This window comes from Colossoma macropomum, unplaced genomic scaffold, assembly GCF_904425465.1.
Source record: "Colossoma macropomum unplaced genomic scaffold, Colossoma_macropomum, whole genome shotgun sequence".
Classification (NCBI taxonomy): domain Eukaryota; kingdom Metazoa; phylum Chordata; class Actinopteri; order Characiformes; family Serrasalmidae; genus Colossoma; species Colossoma macropomum.
The window spans coordinates 35,310,173-35,328,980 of NW_023494803.1; the positions used below are offsets into that span (position 1 = coordinate 35,310,173).

At 41.2% G+C, this 18,808-nt stretch overlaps 1 protein-coding gene across 1 annotated transcript in view; it reads left to right on the forward strand.

Annotated features, from left to right (window-relative positions):
* Positions 1-18,808, forward strand: part of kif6 (kinesin family member 6) — a 100,816-nt gene that overhangs the window by 69,439 nt on the left and 12,569 nt on the right. The window contains exons 16-17 of the mRNA XM_036593817.1: positions 15,301-15,351; positions 18,053-18,134. Of these exons, the coding sequence (XP_036449710.1) occupies positions 15,301-15,351; positions 18,053-18,134 (133 nt within the window). The remainder of the gene's footprint in view (positions 1-15,300; positions 15,352-18,052; positions 18,135-18,808) is intronic.

Consider the following 18,808-nt stretch of genomic DNA (forward strand, 5'->3'; position numbering starts at 1 on the left):
CATTTAATAGATTGGCCCCTCACCAGGGTCCCTCCTCCCTCTGAGTAAAGCGCTGTCACTCAGCACATTCCAGGCCTGTTCCAGGACCTGGGAGATCCTGGGAGTGAGCTCAGCTCTCAGCCTGGCTCTTCCGTCCTTGCAGTGTTTTACAGGGTGGGAGCTGCTGCTTTTATGAGCCCCCTGAACACACACCTCTGCGCTTTTCCACTGCTCCCATGGAAGCTTGCTTCATGCCAGATTGCTGGCGGCAAAAGCCTGGCACCATTCTCACACTCAGGAGACGCCAGGAGTGACAGCGGGATGATTGGGCTGTGTTAGGTTTCTACAACCTGTAGTGGATCGTTTTGACAGCGTACTAAAGTATCTGCTGGTGTTAACAGAGCGGAAGGTTTATTTTTTCTGTTTTTTCTCGAGTCGCTGAACGTATTAGTTCCAGCTAAGGTTTCCATCAGCATGGGGATTGTTTTTGTCCAGCTGTTGACAGTATTTGTAATTGTTTAATTGATGAAAATTTAAACCCTATCAGTCTACACTCTTAAAAGTAAGTGCTCCCAGTAGGGCTGCACGATATGGATTTAAAAGGTGTAGGATATCACGATGGCGATATGAGAAGTGATACATTATGATTAAAATAGTATGACCTCTAAATGGATGTGATGGAAAAAAAAAACAGCAAGACATACAAAATTACAACAACACTATTCACTATTGTAAAAAATAAAAATAATAAGATACTAATAGCTACTTACATTATAGTCTCACTGATCCAGACGTGACCTCTTACCAAAAATACACATCTAGGGGCAACCATGAGAATTTTTGGGCGAAATGGGGGTAGGAGCGTAGACTTAGTAGGGTGGGAACCAACTGAGAGTTAAATTTCTAAACCAATCCAACTATTCTTGAAGGTGGAGCTCGACGAATGGTGCACTTGTCAACGTTATCGGATGGAAAACGAGTGCATCACTAGCCCATGGGTGTAATGTAAGTTAGCATGGCTGAAAGTCCCCAAAAAACTTATTTAAAAATAATTATTTTAAAAACTTAAGTTAAACTTTAGTTAAAGTATATAGTTATCACATGGATGGAGACACATTACATGTGGTCAATTTAAATATTACATCCTTCCAGGGGAAAACAGTCCCATTAAACCAGATTATACAACAGCTTTAGAAGATATTGATGGACAAATATGAAAAAGTTAATAATGCTTAACGATGTGCTGTTACACCCATCCAGTTCCCTTTGCATTTAAAAAAACGAACTTGTTTCTTCATCATGCACAGTAATGCACGTACAACCAAGACCATCAACTTTTGTGTTTTCTACATAAAGTTGTAAACAGCTGTTCAGACTTGGTAAACTACGCTTTTTCCATTTCCTGTTGACAAAAAGCTAAAATTCAAACAAAGAGTTCAAACAAAGTATTCGAAGTTTCATTGAATCATTAATAAGAGCATTTCACTCACATTATTGATTGTACTACAGACATTAAAAAGCAAGCGCTAAAGGGATTTGGTGGCATGGTTTAGAAGTGGTGCACCCCTGTTTGTGGTGGATTTTTCTGCAGTCCAACACCAAAAGTTTAACAGGTTGTCCCCAGACTTATGTCTAACATCAGAATTGCAAACACATGTTTGTGCACAGTAAGGCTGAAAAACAGTCAACATTCCCTGGACAGCTTTTTCTATAAATGCTACAGAATGAATTAATATGTGTACTTTAATTATTTATTTAGTCTTACAAAATGAAAACAAATATATTTAGTTTCCTATAAAACTTCTAATGTTTGTGCATGTATTTGTGACAGTAGCCTTTGCTGTTTCATATGTTTGATGTTTGAAGCTTTTTCAGGTTAGTGTTTCAGGATAGAGCAGTTTTTGAGCAATGTTTTGTAATGGGCTGTTTAGCTGAATGGCTCGCTATGCTGCAGAGCAGGGGTCAAGCCCACCACACGAAAGCCTGCAAGTAATTACATCACTCTGACCTGTTGTAATCTATTCTGTCATCGCAGCCCTTAATATGATTCTTTGTGCAGCCCTGGTTCCTAGATGGTTCTTGGGTTGGACATACGATTCTAGGAGAAAATACAATTGGTATAGAACCAGTTTTATGTTATGTGGAGTCTTTTTAGAATAAATAAATAGTATGTTAAAGAACCATTAGATGAAGGTTTCTGTAGAGCACCAGTGGTTCTTCTATGGCATCACTCCTAGGAACTCTTATTTGGCATCTTTTTTTTTAAGAATGTATGAAAGCTTTTTTTTTAATATTCAAAAGTTCAGGAGATCACCAAAGACCACCAAAGGTACACTGAGTAAAAAGTTCTGCATTGTTAGCAAGCTTTCCCCTCGCCTTTTGACGCAGTGATATGTGATCCCCTCCATTCACACCTAACAACACCATGTAGGCCTCTCTGACAGCAGTGATGACAAGAGCAAGAACGAGCCAAAACAGTGGAGCTTGAGGAACTGTCTGTACATCAACAAGTTCAGCCCCTCTTCTCCTTCAGGTCAGCACCTTTCATCAGGCCTGTGTGGACAGTTAGCGTTTTTTTTTTCTAGCTCATTTACTGTCTCACGTTCACTTCGTTTTGAAGTGTTGCCAGCTGTTACTTCAAGGAACCAGTCAGTAACAATCAGAAGCTCCATGCAGCAGTACAGTTTTCAGGATCAAGCAGCTTCACGTGCCACTTTTAAAACCCAAGACTCGCTGTAATTTCAGCGGGTAAAAAAGAAAAATGTCTCGACCAGAAGTCTGCCAAGTCTCTCTCAGCAGCGTAATTACTCATCATACTTATCCAGTGCTCAGTACATACTGTTTATGTGTGTTGTGTCTCGCTCTGCTGGTGTTTGATTGAGGTTCGGATCGGGTTCAGATGAAATGGAGCACCTCACCTCACAGCACCACTTGGACTTTTCTTCCCCAAAGAGTCACGCATGTGGGTTTCAGTGGCATTTATCTGCGGTACCAAGCACAGCGCCAACAAAGACATCACGCCCTGACACTCTAGAGGCACTGACGTTCACTTCAGTGTTATCCTTTGGTAGGGATACAGCTGAAGCCTGTAATTTTCATTGTGCCAGTAATCTCTTTTATTGTTAGGAAACACTTGGGTGACTGAATTAATGCTACTGTAGACGTAGTGTCGCGTAGTAGATTGGAAAAAACACAGCTAAAGCACAGAGGAGACATGGCAGAGAGAGTGCCAGTGGATGTTCTACGTACAAGCTGAAGTTCAAACTCATCTCAATCTCTAGTTCATTTTATTTTCCACTGTACTTTTGTAGATTTGGGCCCAATCTCATTTCTTATTTTTACCCCTACCCCTGGTTTTGAGTGTCATCTTACCCGTTAGAACTGAGTTACAAGGGATAGTGGTTGAAATCTTCCTCTATGCAATGGGACCCTCAAATAAAGAAGAACATTACTTCATTAACAGCTACCAGCGCTGCTCTGTAGGCGACCCTGCCAGTCTGCAGTGACAGCAGAGGAGGGTAAAGGTCAGCAACCTCACTGCTGGGCTTTAGTTACATTTAAAGCATCATATACCTTCTTCAGTGTTGTGAAGCTGAAGTCAGCTATTTACCAGCTTCTAGTTCGAATTTTCCTGTTCCATCTTAAATTTAAGGTGGAACGGGAAATTTAGCTAGCTAGCTACCGAGACAACAGTGTACTACTAGTGATTTTTTATGCTTGTTATGAGGAAATGGACCACAATACGTTGAAATGACAGTAAACTAAGACGATACAATGTTTTTTGTACATTTCTAACAGAGAAAATCCTCACATTTGTGGGTTTCTTTGGTCGCTTGTGCAGCCATCTTGCAGGTTTTTCTTTTTTTTTCTAATAATACTCCTTTTGGGGTGTGCCTCTGAATAACCTCCGTTTGGAGGGCCTTGTAGCCACGCTTCGCCCTAGCCTTCTATCTAAATAAAAATCGGGATGCCCTACCCCTAGACGTGAACATGCAATACAGAGTGATGAGGGCTAAGTGGTAGGGGCGAGCGGTGAAATGGGATTGGGCCATAATAGAATAAAACATGCCTAACTTTACCAGTCGGTGCTGGTAAACGGCATCTGACCTGCCTTCATCTAGCTCTAATAATGAACAGCTGAGAGTGAATTACCTTCACAGCCACAGCTTGCAATACTAGTTAGTGTGTTTGTTGTTGTTCTTGATGTACAGTGTTCATTCACATGACATTTTGTTTGGGATGTGCATGTTGGAAATTAGGGTTGTTTCAGGGCGCAGGTTCGTTCAAATGTGAACCATGAAGTCGAAAGATCGGATCTGAGCACACAATCGGAATTGAGTACTGAGGCTTGTAATGTGAACATAGCCTTTAAGCTGATGTTTTTTTTTCTCCTAAGTAATATTAAGTAAAATATTTATGTATATATATGTTATATACACTGATCAGGCATAACATTATGACCACCTCCTTGTTTCTATGCTCATTGTCCATTTTATCAGTGTGTGTTGTGCTGGTCTGAGTGGATCAGACACAGCAGTGCTGCTGGAGTTTTTAAACACCTCAGTGTCACTGCTGGACTGAGAATAGTCCACCAAGCAAAAATATGCAGCCAACAGCGTCCTGTGGGCAGCGTCCTAATAGAGTGGACAGTGAGTGGACACAGTGTTGAAAAACTCCAGCAGCACTGCTGTGTCTGATCCACTCAGACCAGCACAACACACACTAACACACCACCACCACATCAGTGTTACTGCAGTGCTGAGAATGATCCACCACCCAAATAGTACCTGCTCTGTGAGGGTCCATGGGGGTCCTGAGCACTGAAGAACAGGGTAAAAGGTATGCAGAGAAACAGATGGACTACAGTCTGTAACTGTAGAACTACAAAGTGCACCTATATAGTAAGTGGAGCTGATAAAATGGACAATGAGCATAGAAACAAGGAGGTGGTCATAATGTTATGCCTGATCGGTGTATAATATATATGTTTTGTTACATTGATATATAAAGGATTCCCATTTTTCTGCAAAGGTGACCATTAAAGGCTTTATAGACCCTAAAATACTGAACTTATTTGTTTGTTCATGGGTAGTGACAACATTAAGTACAGCAGTAAGACTAATGAATCTTCTTCTAATAGACGTTCAACATCTAGTTTCAGTGGCCACAGTGAGGTACGGCTCTTTGGAGCCATAGCTGCCAGTGGGCTGTTGTTCTTGGCCAGGATTCCACTCTAGAACCCTGTCCTATTGGACAGCAGGCACTGTAGCCCTCTCTCACTGCCTTCCCCTGAATACATGAGGACAAACATATCTGATGGAGGGCCCTGTGATGTATGTGCTCGGCTGCATGAGAAGCGAAAAAAGCCGCCGAAAAGCGATCGGGGTCCCCGATAGACTTTCCAGATGTGTGGGGATTTATGGAGTCCTGTCCCACGTACAGCATCTGCTATCCTCTTCGCTGATCTCCCCTTCCCCCCAGCTCGGCGCTCCGGTCAATAGCTGTGGCCCACGCTCCTGGAACAGTGGATCAGTCACACAAAAGTATCCGGATGAGCATAAATACCATCAGCATGTTTGGGGCATTAGAGCTGCATGTGTTTGTCCATCTCTGACCTCAATAGTTTCCTTGGTTTGGTACGATTGCTCATAGTAATGCTGTTTTTCTCCGTTATTTTTTTGATATGAGAGTGTTGGGAAAGGTTGTAAACACCTCCTAGGGATGAGCATGGACTTTGTAGAGTCCATGTGTTCTTGCCTAGCCATTACAGCCTCGCGTGTTTATTGTTGGTGGCCCAAACCCCAAACTTTGAACCAGTGTCCAAATGCGCTCCTGGAGTATCATTGTGGTTTTGTATTGGAATTTGTCTATGGCATAAATGTTGTCAACAAGATGCAGGAATAGTATGTTGAATATATCATTATTCTATCACAGACACTCACACTTTCAGAGTGCTAAGTTTTCAAAAAGCCTTTTGAAAGCATTGACTGTGCTCTTTTGCCTTCTGACTGAGCAGCATTCACATCGCTGGCGAAGAAACATGAAGTGATGCTGTTGGTCGCTGTCCCAATAGTTCAGACACTAGTGGTTTCTGTCGAGTTTTTGTGAATTAGGGTGACTGCGGGATAGAAAATCCGAGGAGAAGAGCATATTTGTGGGTAAGGCGGCGCCTCTGTGCTCACGTGTACAATTATTAGTGATGAATCATGCGCTCATCAAGCTAGTGTTTACCTCCACCGCGGCCTTACTTCTATATAAGCCTCAGGAAACCAAATAAAGCTGATAAAAATAAGTCAATGGATGATACTTGCCAAGATCCCTTTTTAGTCAGCCTTGAAGAGACATATCACATGGTCTGGCTAAGATTGAGATCATTTTTTGGAATATCCATTGAATAAGAACACAGCAGAAAGGGTCGTTCATACAAGATTTAACTATACTGTTTATCTTGTTCACAGAGATGAAAATAGCCCTGCTGCTGGCAGCAAACGGCCACATGGGAAACCCTTTAGTTTTGTGAAGAAAGTGCAGCAGCAGCAAAAATCTAGAATATGTTTTGGATGTAACCGAATAATTTGCCTTTGCCCAACAGCAGTAAATACTCCATTTAGATGCTAAATGGAGCCTTTATCATAATACTTATACCTATTGATCATCCAGATTTGTGGTCAAGATGGCTTGGACATGAGGGGATGGACCATTTAAGGGCACTGGGATGGAGGATGTTATTCAGACATTTGGAGTACATCATTTACTAAGGCCTATTAGCTGTGTCTGCTGAAAGGAATACTTCACTCAGAAAAGCTCAAATGTCTGACGCTGAATGAAACCAGGTGGAGACGTTAGAATTCATTCATTTATTGCAGGATTATCATTTTTGGGTGAAATGTTCATGTCACTGTAGATCAAGCTCAGGTTGATGTATATTAACACCTCTTCACAGTAGCCATATTTGTAGGTGAGCAAGCAAGTCAACATTTACAAATGTGTTTTTTTTTTTGTTGAAGTGCTACTTTTTATTGTGCCAGATGACCACGATTTTTGAATATCCACAAAGCTGAAGTTGTGCTGTCTGTTTTATCTCAGCACGGCCGCCTTTGTAAACAGGTGTGAATTGTTTTCACAGCAGAGGGTTTTCACGCCTCCTCCTTCACCCCTTATTGCTCACTAGCAGCTCAACAGAGTCACAACATTTCATACATAGAAAGCCAACAGTATCCACGTTTATATGCAGCCTAATTATCCGATAATAATCAGACAAATAGCTCAAACGGAATAGAATACGTCCATGTATACTCCTCATTTGGAATAGTCTAGTCAGATTGAGGCCATTCGAAATACATTTTCTTTCCGATTGAACGAGGTGGGTAATCCTGTAAATAATCTGTTAAATAGAAGAATAATATCCATTTAAACGCCTGTATCTGATTACATTCCCAATCGAAAGTGTAAGTACGTTCTGCACATGTGCGTCGCGTTATAACGAAAGTTTATTAGTTCAACATGGCGGAGCAGAAACTGGTCTGCAGAGGAGACGAAGTTTATGCTCTGATCTTTAAAAGACGGCGGCGGGACAGACGTCCAGTTTATGTGTCTCAGAACACGACGTCTTCCTCTCGGCCTTCTTTAATAAGTACATGTGAAGGACGTTTTCCTGAGTCTGACATCATTTCAAAGTAATTAAAAACACAAGCACTGCTCACTGCTGCTCATCTCACTCTGACTGGGACTCACGTGATGCTCGTTGTCATAGTAACGTCTACACTAAGCGGTGCTCTACGCATGCACGTAATTTTGGAACGGATTACTTGTAGTGAGCATGTAAACAGAGATTTTCCAGGAGATTGTTAAGTAGAGTGTGATATAAACACCTCAGTCTTAATGTATAATCGGAAAGTATTCAATCGGATTGGTAAAAATCTTTGCATGTAAACACAATTAAAATCATTTATTTAATCATAGTAATTAAAATATCCATGGTGACTAGAATGGTGACTAGAAGGCCTGCAGAAAGAAGCTACCTGACAGAATGAATAATAATCTTTAATCTGAAATTACACTCATGTGAAAAAAAGCTTCTACAAGTAAACTTCAGTGCAGAAATAAGTCGTGTGTCTTACATTCCTCACTGATCTTTTTTTTTTCTGGCTGTATGAAATACATACATGCTGGTGAACTCAAGGACATCTTTGCTCCAACTATGATTTTATGCTGCCGATTGCGTATATGCTCCAGCCCACAGGAATCTCAGAATAACTGTCAAGGCTCTTTGCTGGAAACCAGACATTTACAGATATGGAAACATCTTGTGACACATGTATGGGTTTGGAATTAATCTGAGTAACATGATGCTGAAGGCCCAGTGTTTACTGGAAAAGGAAAATAACTGGACCTGCAGGAGACCCTTGTGGCACAAGTGGCACGCTCCATTCCTGTCCTCCTGGATTATAAATTCCTGTGGAATTTCTGTAGAGTTCAACATCTTACCAAACTTGTGTTTGAGCAATGTGAATGTCAGACACGAGTCTGATTAGAAGAGGCACCACACCGCGCTGGGCTGTGTGGGATCACTTCAGTCCGAAACATAAGGTCATGTTGTCTCCATCGTCATCCTCACTACTGCAGATGACTGTTGCTTTTGTTAAAGAAATAGCTTGGTTAAAATCGAATTTACATAATTATTCTCTTACCGTAAATTTGCTTGTACATGGCCAAGACATGTCCGGTGTGGCTTCTTTAGTTTTGTAAAAATGGACAAAAGTTCACTGCCTTACGTTACTCGCAGCATCTCAAAACTTGACCTCTGTCCATACTTTTGTTGGTAACAGTGTGTCATACACTGTCAGAAACCACATAAGCAAGTCAATTTTAGATTACTTAACAGCTCAACGTGGTTTGAGGCAAGTGTGTAATGATTTAGGCATGCAGTTTGCACACTGCTAAATTCCTAAGTATTTCCATTACTTGTTAACTGCGTTAGCCTTGTAGCTCTGAAATCTGAAGAAGCAAACTTCAGACACTAAGCTGGTCTTGGTTGATTGACCACATTTGGGGTAAAGGGAAAATTGTGTAAATTAGTTTATCTTTTTTCTTATTATTATTTATCTTATTTCTTATGATGCAGTATCTCAAGAAAGTTACACCAATCAGGCATAACATTATGACCACCTCCTTATGTCCATTTTATCAGCTCCACTTACTATATAGGTGCACTTTGTAGTTCCAGAATTACAGACTGTAGTCCATCTGTTTCTCTGCATACTTTGTTAGCCCCCTTTTACCCTGTTCTTCAGTGGTCAGGACCCCCATGCACCCTCACAGAGCAGGTACTATTTGGGTGGTGGATCAGACGCAGCAGTGCTGCTGGAGTTTTTAAACACTGTGTCCACTCACTGTCCGTTCTGTTAGAAGCACCTGCGTTGTTGGTCCACCCTGTAGATGTAAAGGCAGAGACGATATCTTATCTGCTGCTGCACAGTTTGTGTTGGTCATCCTCTAGTCCTTCACTGGTGGTCACAGGACGCTGCCCACAGGACGCTGTTGGCTGGATATTTTTGGTTAATGGACTATTCTCAGTCCAGCTGTGACACTGAGGTGTTTAAAAACTCCAGCAGCACTGCTGTGTCTGATCCACTCAGACCAGCACAACACACACTAACACACCACCACCACATCAGTGTTACTGCAGTGCTGAGAATGATCCACCACCCAAATAGTACCTGCTCTGTGAGGGTCCATAGGGGTCCTGACCACTGAAGAACAGGGTAAAAGGGGACTAACAAAGTATGCAGAGGATGGCAGATGACAGATGGACTACAGTCTGTAACTGTAGAACTACAAAGTGCACCTATATAGTAAGTGGAGCTAATAAAATGGACAATGAGCGCAGAAACAAGCAGGTGGTCATAATGTTATGCCTGATCGGTGTATATCTGAATATATTATATATACATATATACAGTGCTGTGTGAAAATCAGAGACCAACTGTTTATTTTCGTTTTTCAGTACTGGAAAGCAAAAGCAGAAAACTTATTTAACAGAAAATTACACAGAAGCTACTAAACCACTAAATGTAATATTGTGGCGTCAGCAGTGAAGAGCCATTTTCAATATTTAGTGTGTCCACTCTTTACCTTTATTACAGCTTACAGTCTTTTTAGGGGACTTGTTTCAGTTTTACAAAGAAATCTGCAGGGATATTTTTCCACATCTTCAAAGTTCAGTCTAAGAAGTTGTTTGTATTTTCTGCTTCTCACGATCCAAGTAATCCCCAACAGATTCAGTAATGTTGAGGTCTGGACTCTGGGTTGGCCAGTCCATTGTTCTGAGAACACCAACAGCTTCTTTGTTTAATTTGCATTTTTTTTTTCATTTTTGTCTGTTTCCTTTTCTCATTGAGGCTTCTTGAACAGCTATACATCCTTTCAGACCCATAGCGCTGAGTCGTCTTCTCACAGTTGAGGGATGGACAGAAACACCTGTGGATTTTTTTAGATCTGAAGCAGCTTGATTTTCTTTTCTCTCTCAAAGATGAAAGCTTTAAGGTGTTTATTTGATGGGTGCAGTTTTGGCTTTGACTTTCTTTCCTCTTCCTTATGCAAGTGAATTATTTTATATATAATTTACTCAGTAATGTCTTACTTAATGACTTTTTGACTGACTTTTACTCAGTGCTGTATATACAGTGTGATTCAGAAAGATTCATCTGACTTCAAACTGATTTATTTCACTTGTAAATCATTACAGAGCAATGCAGCAAATTTTGTAAGTGGTTTAGGCCTGAATTTTATTATATAATTAAGTGCTCAATATGAACCTCCTCCAGCTGTATGAACAACATCCACGCCACAGTCAAATTCATCCCATACTCGATGTCGGGTGTCACTGTACTCACGGCTCTTTCATTGCATTTTTGGAGATTGTCCAGTGTTGTTGGGAGTGGTGGCACCTAAACAGAATCCTCAACCTACCCCCACAAAAAAAAGTCACACAGCGTGAGATCTGGTGATGCTGGTGACCTTTTTCTTGGAACTGTTGGTACCAACGATGAATGTTCTGAGCTGTTGGAGGTTCACTGCCATGCTGACTTTTAGAAACTCTATGACCCCCTCTTTCAATTGGTATGTGATTGGTTCCTAGGTGCCTCACGGTTGTAAAAATATGCCGCTTTGAAATAGGATGAATCTTTTTGAATCACCCTGTATATTTTTGGCCCACAATTTCTGCCTGACTCAACATCGTGTCACATGCGCTGTGAGCGCTCAGCCTCACCTCCTTAATGCACATCTCACCACTCACAGGACACTCAGCCATGCACCGGGTGAGCATCTCTCCAACAGTCATACATTGCAGAGAGAAACGTACAGCGAACATAGAGCGGGTGCTGTCAGCCACGCTAGCAGCCTTCCAGCCCTTATACTGGTTCTTCTGGTTCCTCTCCAGGACTTCATCTGCCCCTTGTGCTTTCTCATTCTGTCAGCATAGGCAGGTCATGCAAGGTTCAAACCACTCAGCGGTTCTGCTAAGTGTTTCTTAATCCCGTTACTTTATGAGGTAAGTTATGGCCGGGCAGCCCATGCTGATCGCCCTGGGGTTTGGTCAGGCAACTGGATCTCTGCTGCTCCGTCGCCCCTCGGGTGTGCTCACCTCATCCCGCTCTGTGTTAACACGAACACCTGGCTGTGTGTATCACTGTCTTCAGGCTGACTCTGACCACTTTTTCTGATATCTACTTTTGTGAACTTGAACTCGAAAAGACCTTCGTGTATTGTTATATAGGTATATGTTTTTGCATTCTTCAGTGTAAACAGTTTTCACTAAGCTCTATCCCATCTCTGGCTACTCAGCTTGTCAGCACCGTCCATTTAGCAGCCTAGGTTGCCATGTGGCTTCCTCATCAACAACACCTGAACAGTGTGAAGGAGCCATAGCACAGAACCAGACCACAGCGTGATATATGGTCATGGGTTCAGAAGCAAAAACTGAATGTCAAGTTGGCTGACATTTTTTCCCCTAAGGATGAACAGTGTTTGTGGAACAGCAGCGCTTTAATAAGGGAAATGACAGCTTTTCATTTGGCATCTTTCCTTCTGGATGTGCCGAACATGTCACGCGCTACTGTAGAACCTGATCCAGCGGACCTTGCCATGGATATTACTTTACCATGGACAGAAGTGGGTCACCAGTAGTGCTACCTGATATTGGGATCCCACATGTCACACAATATTTTATCTCTGTACATCCTCTGGGATGAGTGAAGGGGGGCCACAGACAGCAAGGCGACTAGCTGGGTCGCACATTTGCTCCACGGGTCGCCTGGGACACTTTCTCCAATCTTCTTCTTCACTTTTCCTCCATCTCTCCTCTCCTCCTCCACACTCCTTCCCCTGACTATTTCAAATTGCCAGCAAATCCATTTGCTACTGTTTGATGGCCAGGCATTGCTGCTCCTCCCCCTCATCTATTGCTCATTTCAGACTTATTTAGCTTTCTCTGCAGTGGTCTTGCCTCTGCTCCTATTATGCGAGTCGGTAAAAATGTTGCCATATGTCAAAGGAATACTCCAACGTTTTTCACTTCAGTCCGTTGCCATGGACAATCTTTTTTAAATGTTTTTCTGCGCTTAATAAAGAACAGAAAACCTGTTGACTCAAAACTCATTTATAATAGAAGTCAATCGGCAGGTGCAGCTGCACAGTGTCTGGTACTGTATTATAAGCTGTGCAAAAGTCAGAGACCATCCTTCATTTAATTAATCCTTTAATTAATCCATCCTTCATTTATTTAATTTCCAGTCAAAACAGCCATTAACTACAAGTTATCCTGCTATAAAAGGACCATTAGAAGCTTTAGGATTAAAACCTAATGGTTTTGCTTTCTAATAGGAATTGGCTTAATAGTTTCCAATAGATCCCACTAGTTTCCTGTAGAATACCTTTAGATCCCACTAGAACACCATCAAATGCATTTAGGATCAGCCATTGGTCAGCTGTTAAACCATTAGGATGCTTTACATTGTGATATCAACCTATTAAAAAGCCAAAACACATTATAAAACTATTAGGAACCAACAGAAACACTGGATGGTTTCTATGGTTTTTTTTTCTTTTTTTTTTGGTATTCATTTTTTAGCATAAGAAAAAAGCAGAACAAATGTATTTGACAGAAAATTGCAAACAAGTAAGCATTTCAATTTTTTCATCATTTAGGCCCAATCCCATTTCACCCCCTGCCACTTAGCCCTTAGCCCTCTGTTTTGCGTGTTCACGTCTAGGGTTAGGGTGTCCCAATTTTTGTTGAGATAGAGGGGTAGGGTGAAGTGTTAGGGCTACATGACCCTCCAAACGGAGGTTTTTTAGAGACACACTCCAAACAGAGTGTTATGAGAAAAAAAGGAAAACCAACAAGATGGCTGTGCAAGCCAAGTATTTTCTCCGTTAAAAATTACGATAATTATTGTATTTTCTTAGTTTAACATCATTTCAATGTATTGTGGTCATTTTCTTCATAACAAGCATAAAAAATCGTTAATAGCATTTTAATGTTTCAGTAGCTAGCTAGCTAATTTTCCTGTTCCACCTTAAATAGTCCAGCAGTTCTGACGCCTGCTGCACTATTTAAGGTGGAATGGGAAAATTAGAACAAGAAGCTGGTGAATAGCTGACTTCAGCTTTGTATCACCAAAGAATCAGCGGTGCAGTGACCGATAATAAATAATTGTCTTATACCCCCTCTTTGAAAGCATGTGATGCCCTAAATGTAACTAAAGTCCAGCAGTGAGGTTGCTGAACTTTACCGTCCTCTGCTATCACTGAAGATGGGCCGGGTCACCTACAGAGCACTGCTAGTAGCTGTTAATGAAGTAATGTGTTTTTTTGTTTTTTTTATTTGAGGGTCCCATTTTGTAGGGCAAGTTTTTAACCACTACCCCTTGTAACTCAGTTCCAAGGACACTCGAAAACAAGGGGTAGGGGTAAAAAGAAGAAATGGGATTGGGCCTTATTGTGTCCACCTTTTGCTTTTATTACAGCTTCTGTTCTTTGTGAGATTCTTGTTTTCAGTTTTTTCAAAGAAATCTGCAAGGAGATTTTTTCACACTTCCAAAGTTCAGTCTTAGACGTTGGTTGCATTTTCTGCTTCAGTTACATATAAATAAATCTATAAAACATTACTCCACATCTCAGGTGTCCAGTTTCAGTGTTCAAATTCTCATCTTTGTGTGTCTATTTGGTTTTCTCAGTAAGGTCTTCTTGACAGCTACACATCCTTTCAGACACATAGCACTGAGTTGTCTCCTCACAGTGGAAGGATGGACAGAAACACCTGTGGATCTTTTCAGATTTGGAACAAGAGTGGAGCTTGATTTTCTCCTCTGTCTCAAAGATGAAAGCTTTAAGTGCTGTTTGTCTGATGGGGACAGTTTTGGTGTCTACCAGGTCTTGGACTGTTATTAGGAGTCTAATTTTTTTTTTATCTTTTTTTTATTAAAACTCCAGTTCTGTTCACTTATTTTCTCTTGACTTTCCATTTGCAAGTGGATTATTTTGTGTCTAATCTCCATAAAAAATATTTCCTGAAAAAATGAATAACTTGTATTTAATGGCTGTGTTTCTAAGTATAGGGAAATCATTTGTATGCCTAATCCACTATATGCTACAGATGCAGTAGATTGAGATTAGGTTTTAAAATGCAGCGTTTGTAAGGAGCTAACACAATAAAAATATAATCCTTTGTAGCATACAGTGTATATAAATACAGTGGAAAGGACAAAATACTTGTTTTAGAGTCATGGCAAAGCCTGAAATTAGTCTACCTGTCCCCTGTCCCTTCTGCTCAACTGTAGCTCTTCTGTATTCTGCAGCACCCCACCCACCCCCCCCACCCCCCTGTCCAACCACATGTTTTATTAGGATTGTCAAAGTGTTTAATCTGGCATATCAACAGCACCAGCACTCTACACTAAATCCACGTTTTTCCAGCAGCTCCCATTGTAAATGTTCTTACACAGGCACACAACAGACATGTATGTTTTTGTATGGCTGCCATAAATTGTTAGGTCTTAGCAGTGTGGCAGCTGTAATAGATGTGTCTGGGGCCCAGCGTTGCGTCTGTGTTTATGTGAAACATACACAGCCTCTTAGACATAGTCCTATCGCCAGCCATGCTGGTAAACTGTTTTATAGCAATCCTCACTCCCAGATCCCCTGTCATCCATCTCCACTATGTCACCTAAAGCCTGTTTAGCTAACCTTGCGTAAATAATGTTATGTTAGTCTCTCTTAACCTCCTGATTCTTTCTCTACCTGTCTGCTACCCCACAGATGAGCTGAAGAAGCAGTTGGAGGTGAGACGGATGCAGATGGCCGCACAGGGTAGGTGATGTCTATCATCCGTACTCCATCATGCCTGTCTACTGAAGTCAACAGAGGGGTTTCCTTATCTTTTATAATGACTTTTAAAGTTCAAGTGGGTGGGTGAGTTTCCTCATCATTCACAAAACAATTAGGTACACTAGGCCTGGACATGATGGTGTTTGTTAATCGCAACCGGGACATTAACCTTCACAATACACAGCACCAATAGGGCAAAAGTACAATATGTAAATGAGCCTTCTAACCAATCACTGACTGTTTTATTGTCTGGTGTGAGCATGCTGACCAAACACAGTGTTCTTTGGAAGTTTAGAGGAATTGAGGCATGCACAAGACCCAACGAACATAAATCATTTTGATCGATTATGTTTGCAATGTATTTATTTCATTTCCAGTCAAAACTAGAGTTCAAAAAAGTATTAAAACATTTTGAGAAAATGGGACTCCTAACAACCGTGCAAGACCTGGTAGACCACCAAAACTGTCTCCATCACACACACACACACACACACACACACATTTTCTAAGCCGCTTAACCTTCTGGGTCGCGGGGGATTTGGAGCCTATCCCAGCAGTCGTTGGGTGAAAGGCAGGAAACACTCCGGACGGGTCACCAGTCCATCACAGGGCAGACAGACAGACATATACGTTCACAAACACTCACACCTAGGGGCAATTTAGCGTGTCCAATTGGCCTAGCTGTATGTCTTTGAAACTGAAGGGAAACCAACGCGGGGAGAACATGCGAACTCCACCCAGAGAGGACCCTGATCGCCCGGCCGGGAATCGAACCCAGGCCCTTCTTGCTTGAGGTGGCACTGCCCCCATCAGATAAACAGTATTAAAAGCTTTTATCTTTGAGAAAGAGGAGAAAACGAAGCTTCACCCTTGCTTCGGATCTGAAAACATCTAAAAAGGAAAAGACAAAAAAATAAAATTTGCAAACCAAACAAAGAAGCTGCTGGTGTCCTTAGAGCAGTGGACTGGCCACCCCAGAGTCCAGACCTGGACAGCATTGAATGTGTTTGGGATTAATTGGATTGTGAGAAGCACAAAATGCAAACAACTTCTAAGACTGAACTTTAGAGTGTGGAAAAATATCCCTGCAGATTTCTTTGAAAAACTGAAAGCAAGTCTGTAATAAAGGCAAAGGGTGGAAACACACACACACACACACACACACACACACACACGCACACACACACACACACATATTTTCTAAACCGCTTATCCTTCTGGGATGCAGGGGGTGCTGGAGCCTATCCCTGCGATCATTGGGCAAATGGCAGGATACACCCTGGACAGGTCGCCAGTCCATCGCAGGGGAGGGTGGAAACACTAAATACTGAAAAATTGATGTTCTAATTAATATGATGTTACTAATTAAATATGCTAAAATATATGCTAATGTATTCTTATGCATATATATCCTTGATATATTAGAATGTATATTGCACTTGGTAATGTTATTTTGCCCACATTATACAAGCCTATCCTTTAGTAGCCTCTTTGCATTGTAGTATATTTACAAGTATGCTTTTGGTAGATGCTCTTATCCAGAGCAACCTACAGTTTAATCATGTTACAGAGGTAGCGTTATTAGTTATTAGTCACAATGACTCTTATTGGTATAGCATAGCATGCTTGTCCAAGCAGAGAATCGAATCCCAGTCTGCTGCGTGGAGGGTGGTGGTGTAATCCACTACACTATACTAGTCAATGAATCACTGAATAATAAGCCTAAGATTGTAACAAGCCTGGGCTTTTAAGGGTCAATTCCCTTTCCCTTTTGGAAATAAATATCTGGGTACATTTTTGACTCATTTTTGTTTTTTATATAGAGCAAAATTTATCGCAATAACCTAAAATATCACAATGTGACTTTTTGCCCAATATCATTCAGCCCTGATGTAGAAACAAATTTGGATTAGACAGAATGGGATGAGTGTGGGTGGCATGGCACTGACACTGATACCTTGTTCTTGATAAACAAGTTGGAAGAGGGCAGCTCCATGTGTACAAACATAACCTATGCAGCCAGTGGCCTATCGTTTAACTGCATCAAAGAAGAATTTCTAAGAAGGCTGCTTTTTATTATGGTGGCACATGTACTAGAAACACACCCAAGAGCCTTGAATATAGCCATTCTGTATACAGAAGCTTTTGACTTCATGGTGATTGGGTGTGTTGCTATGAGTGTCCTGTCTACAGCGACTTTGTGGAGTGTTTATGAAAGACTACAATATTTTGGTTCTGTGGTAGCGTGTGTGGCCTTAACCACTCACTGTTAGATGTGGAGTTTGTTGGTGGCATTATGTGAGCTGATTCTGTGTCTCAGCTCACATTGCTCTAAAAACAAACAGAGGGAAACGTCCCTGCTGTACCACTGACCAGGGCCAGTTTCCCAAATGCACCTTAGTGTTAAGATCATCTTAATGGGTAGAGAAAGTGATCAGTGTGATGCTCGCTCTACCATATGGGAATCATCTTTGTGCTGAGATGCTTTTGGGTAACCCAGTCCAGTCTAGTAACCAAAGGACTGACCAATGTGAATGGAGAGTTAGAGGATGGACAGTATAAAGCACACCATTCCCAAATCGAGCGTCTGTGCATCTGTGTACGAAACAAAGACGAAAACAAATCATATTGAACTGTAAAAATAAATGAATATAAAAATGAAGGCTGGTTTCTTCTACTTCAGGTGTAACGGGGGGGCAGCAGAATTCAGAATCGGACCCTGTAGAGGAGAGACTCCGCAACCAGATTGAAGAAGAGAAGAAAAGGTGTGTTTTATTCCTCAGATGCTTGCGATATGGTCCGACACGTTCTTAAAGGGGAATTCCACTGATTTTTCTAAATTTCTGCATAACTCATCCATTGAGATGTAAACAGTCCTTGAGAGTGGTTTGATGTGAAATGGTTCATTGTAGAGAAACATACTAACTCAAATCTCTTTACTATAGTGGTGATAGGAACCAGGGGTCGCAACATCTACAATGCAAATATAGCTATTTTATTCACTATCTTTTGAGTTTTTATATGTAATATGGATGATGGTGAAGTCTGAAAAAGAAGTTTTCTTTGAGGACTGTTTTTCCTTAAACATGTATTTTAGGTCAAAGTCTTATCTCAAACTATGATGAAACACTGTCCCACACATCAGACAGCATATTCATAACCATTTCTTGTAATAATTATTTCTGCAGTTGCTGTAAAGGGCATTAAACTCTTAAGACATCTGGTTCACCAGCACTGTGAACAGCTTTCTCTAGAACAGCGCATTTCACATCAAACCACTCTCAATCACTTTGTTCACAATCTTAATCATTTAGCTATGCAGAAATTTTTCAAAATCTGTGGAGTTCCCCTTTGTCTTTTAACAAACAGCAGATATCTCTACAAATTAGTGTACAAACTCAAATCTGCTCATATGGAACAAACAATATATTCCAAATGA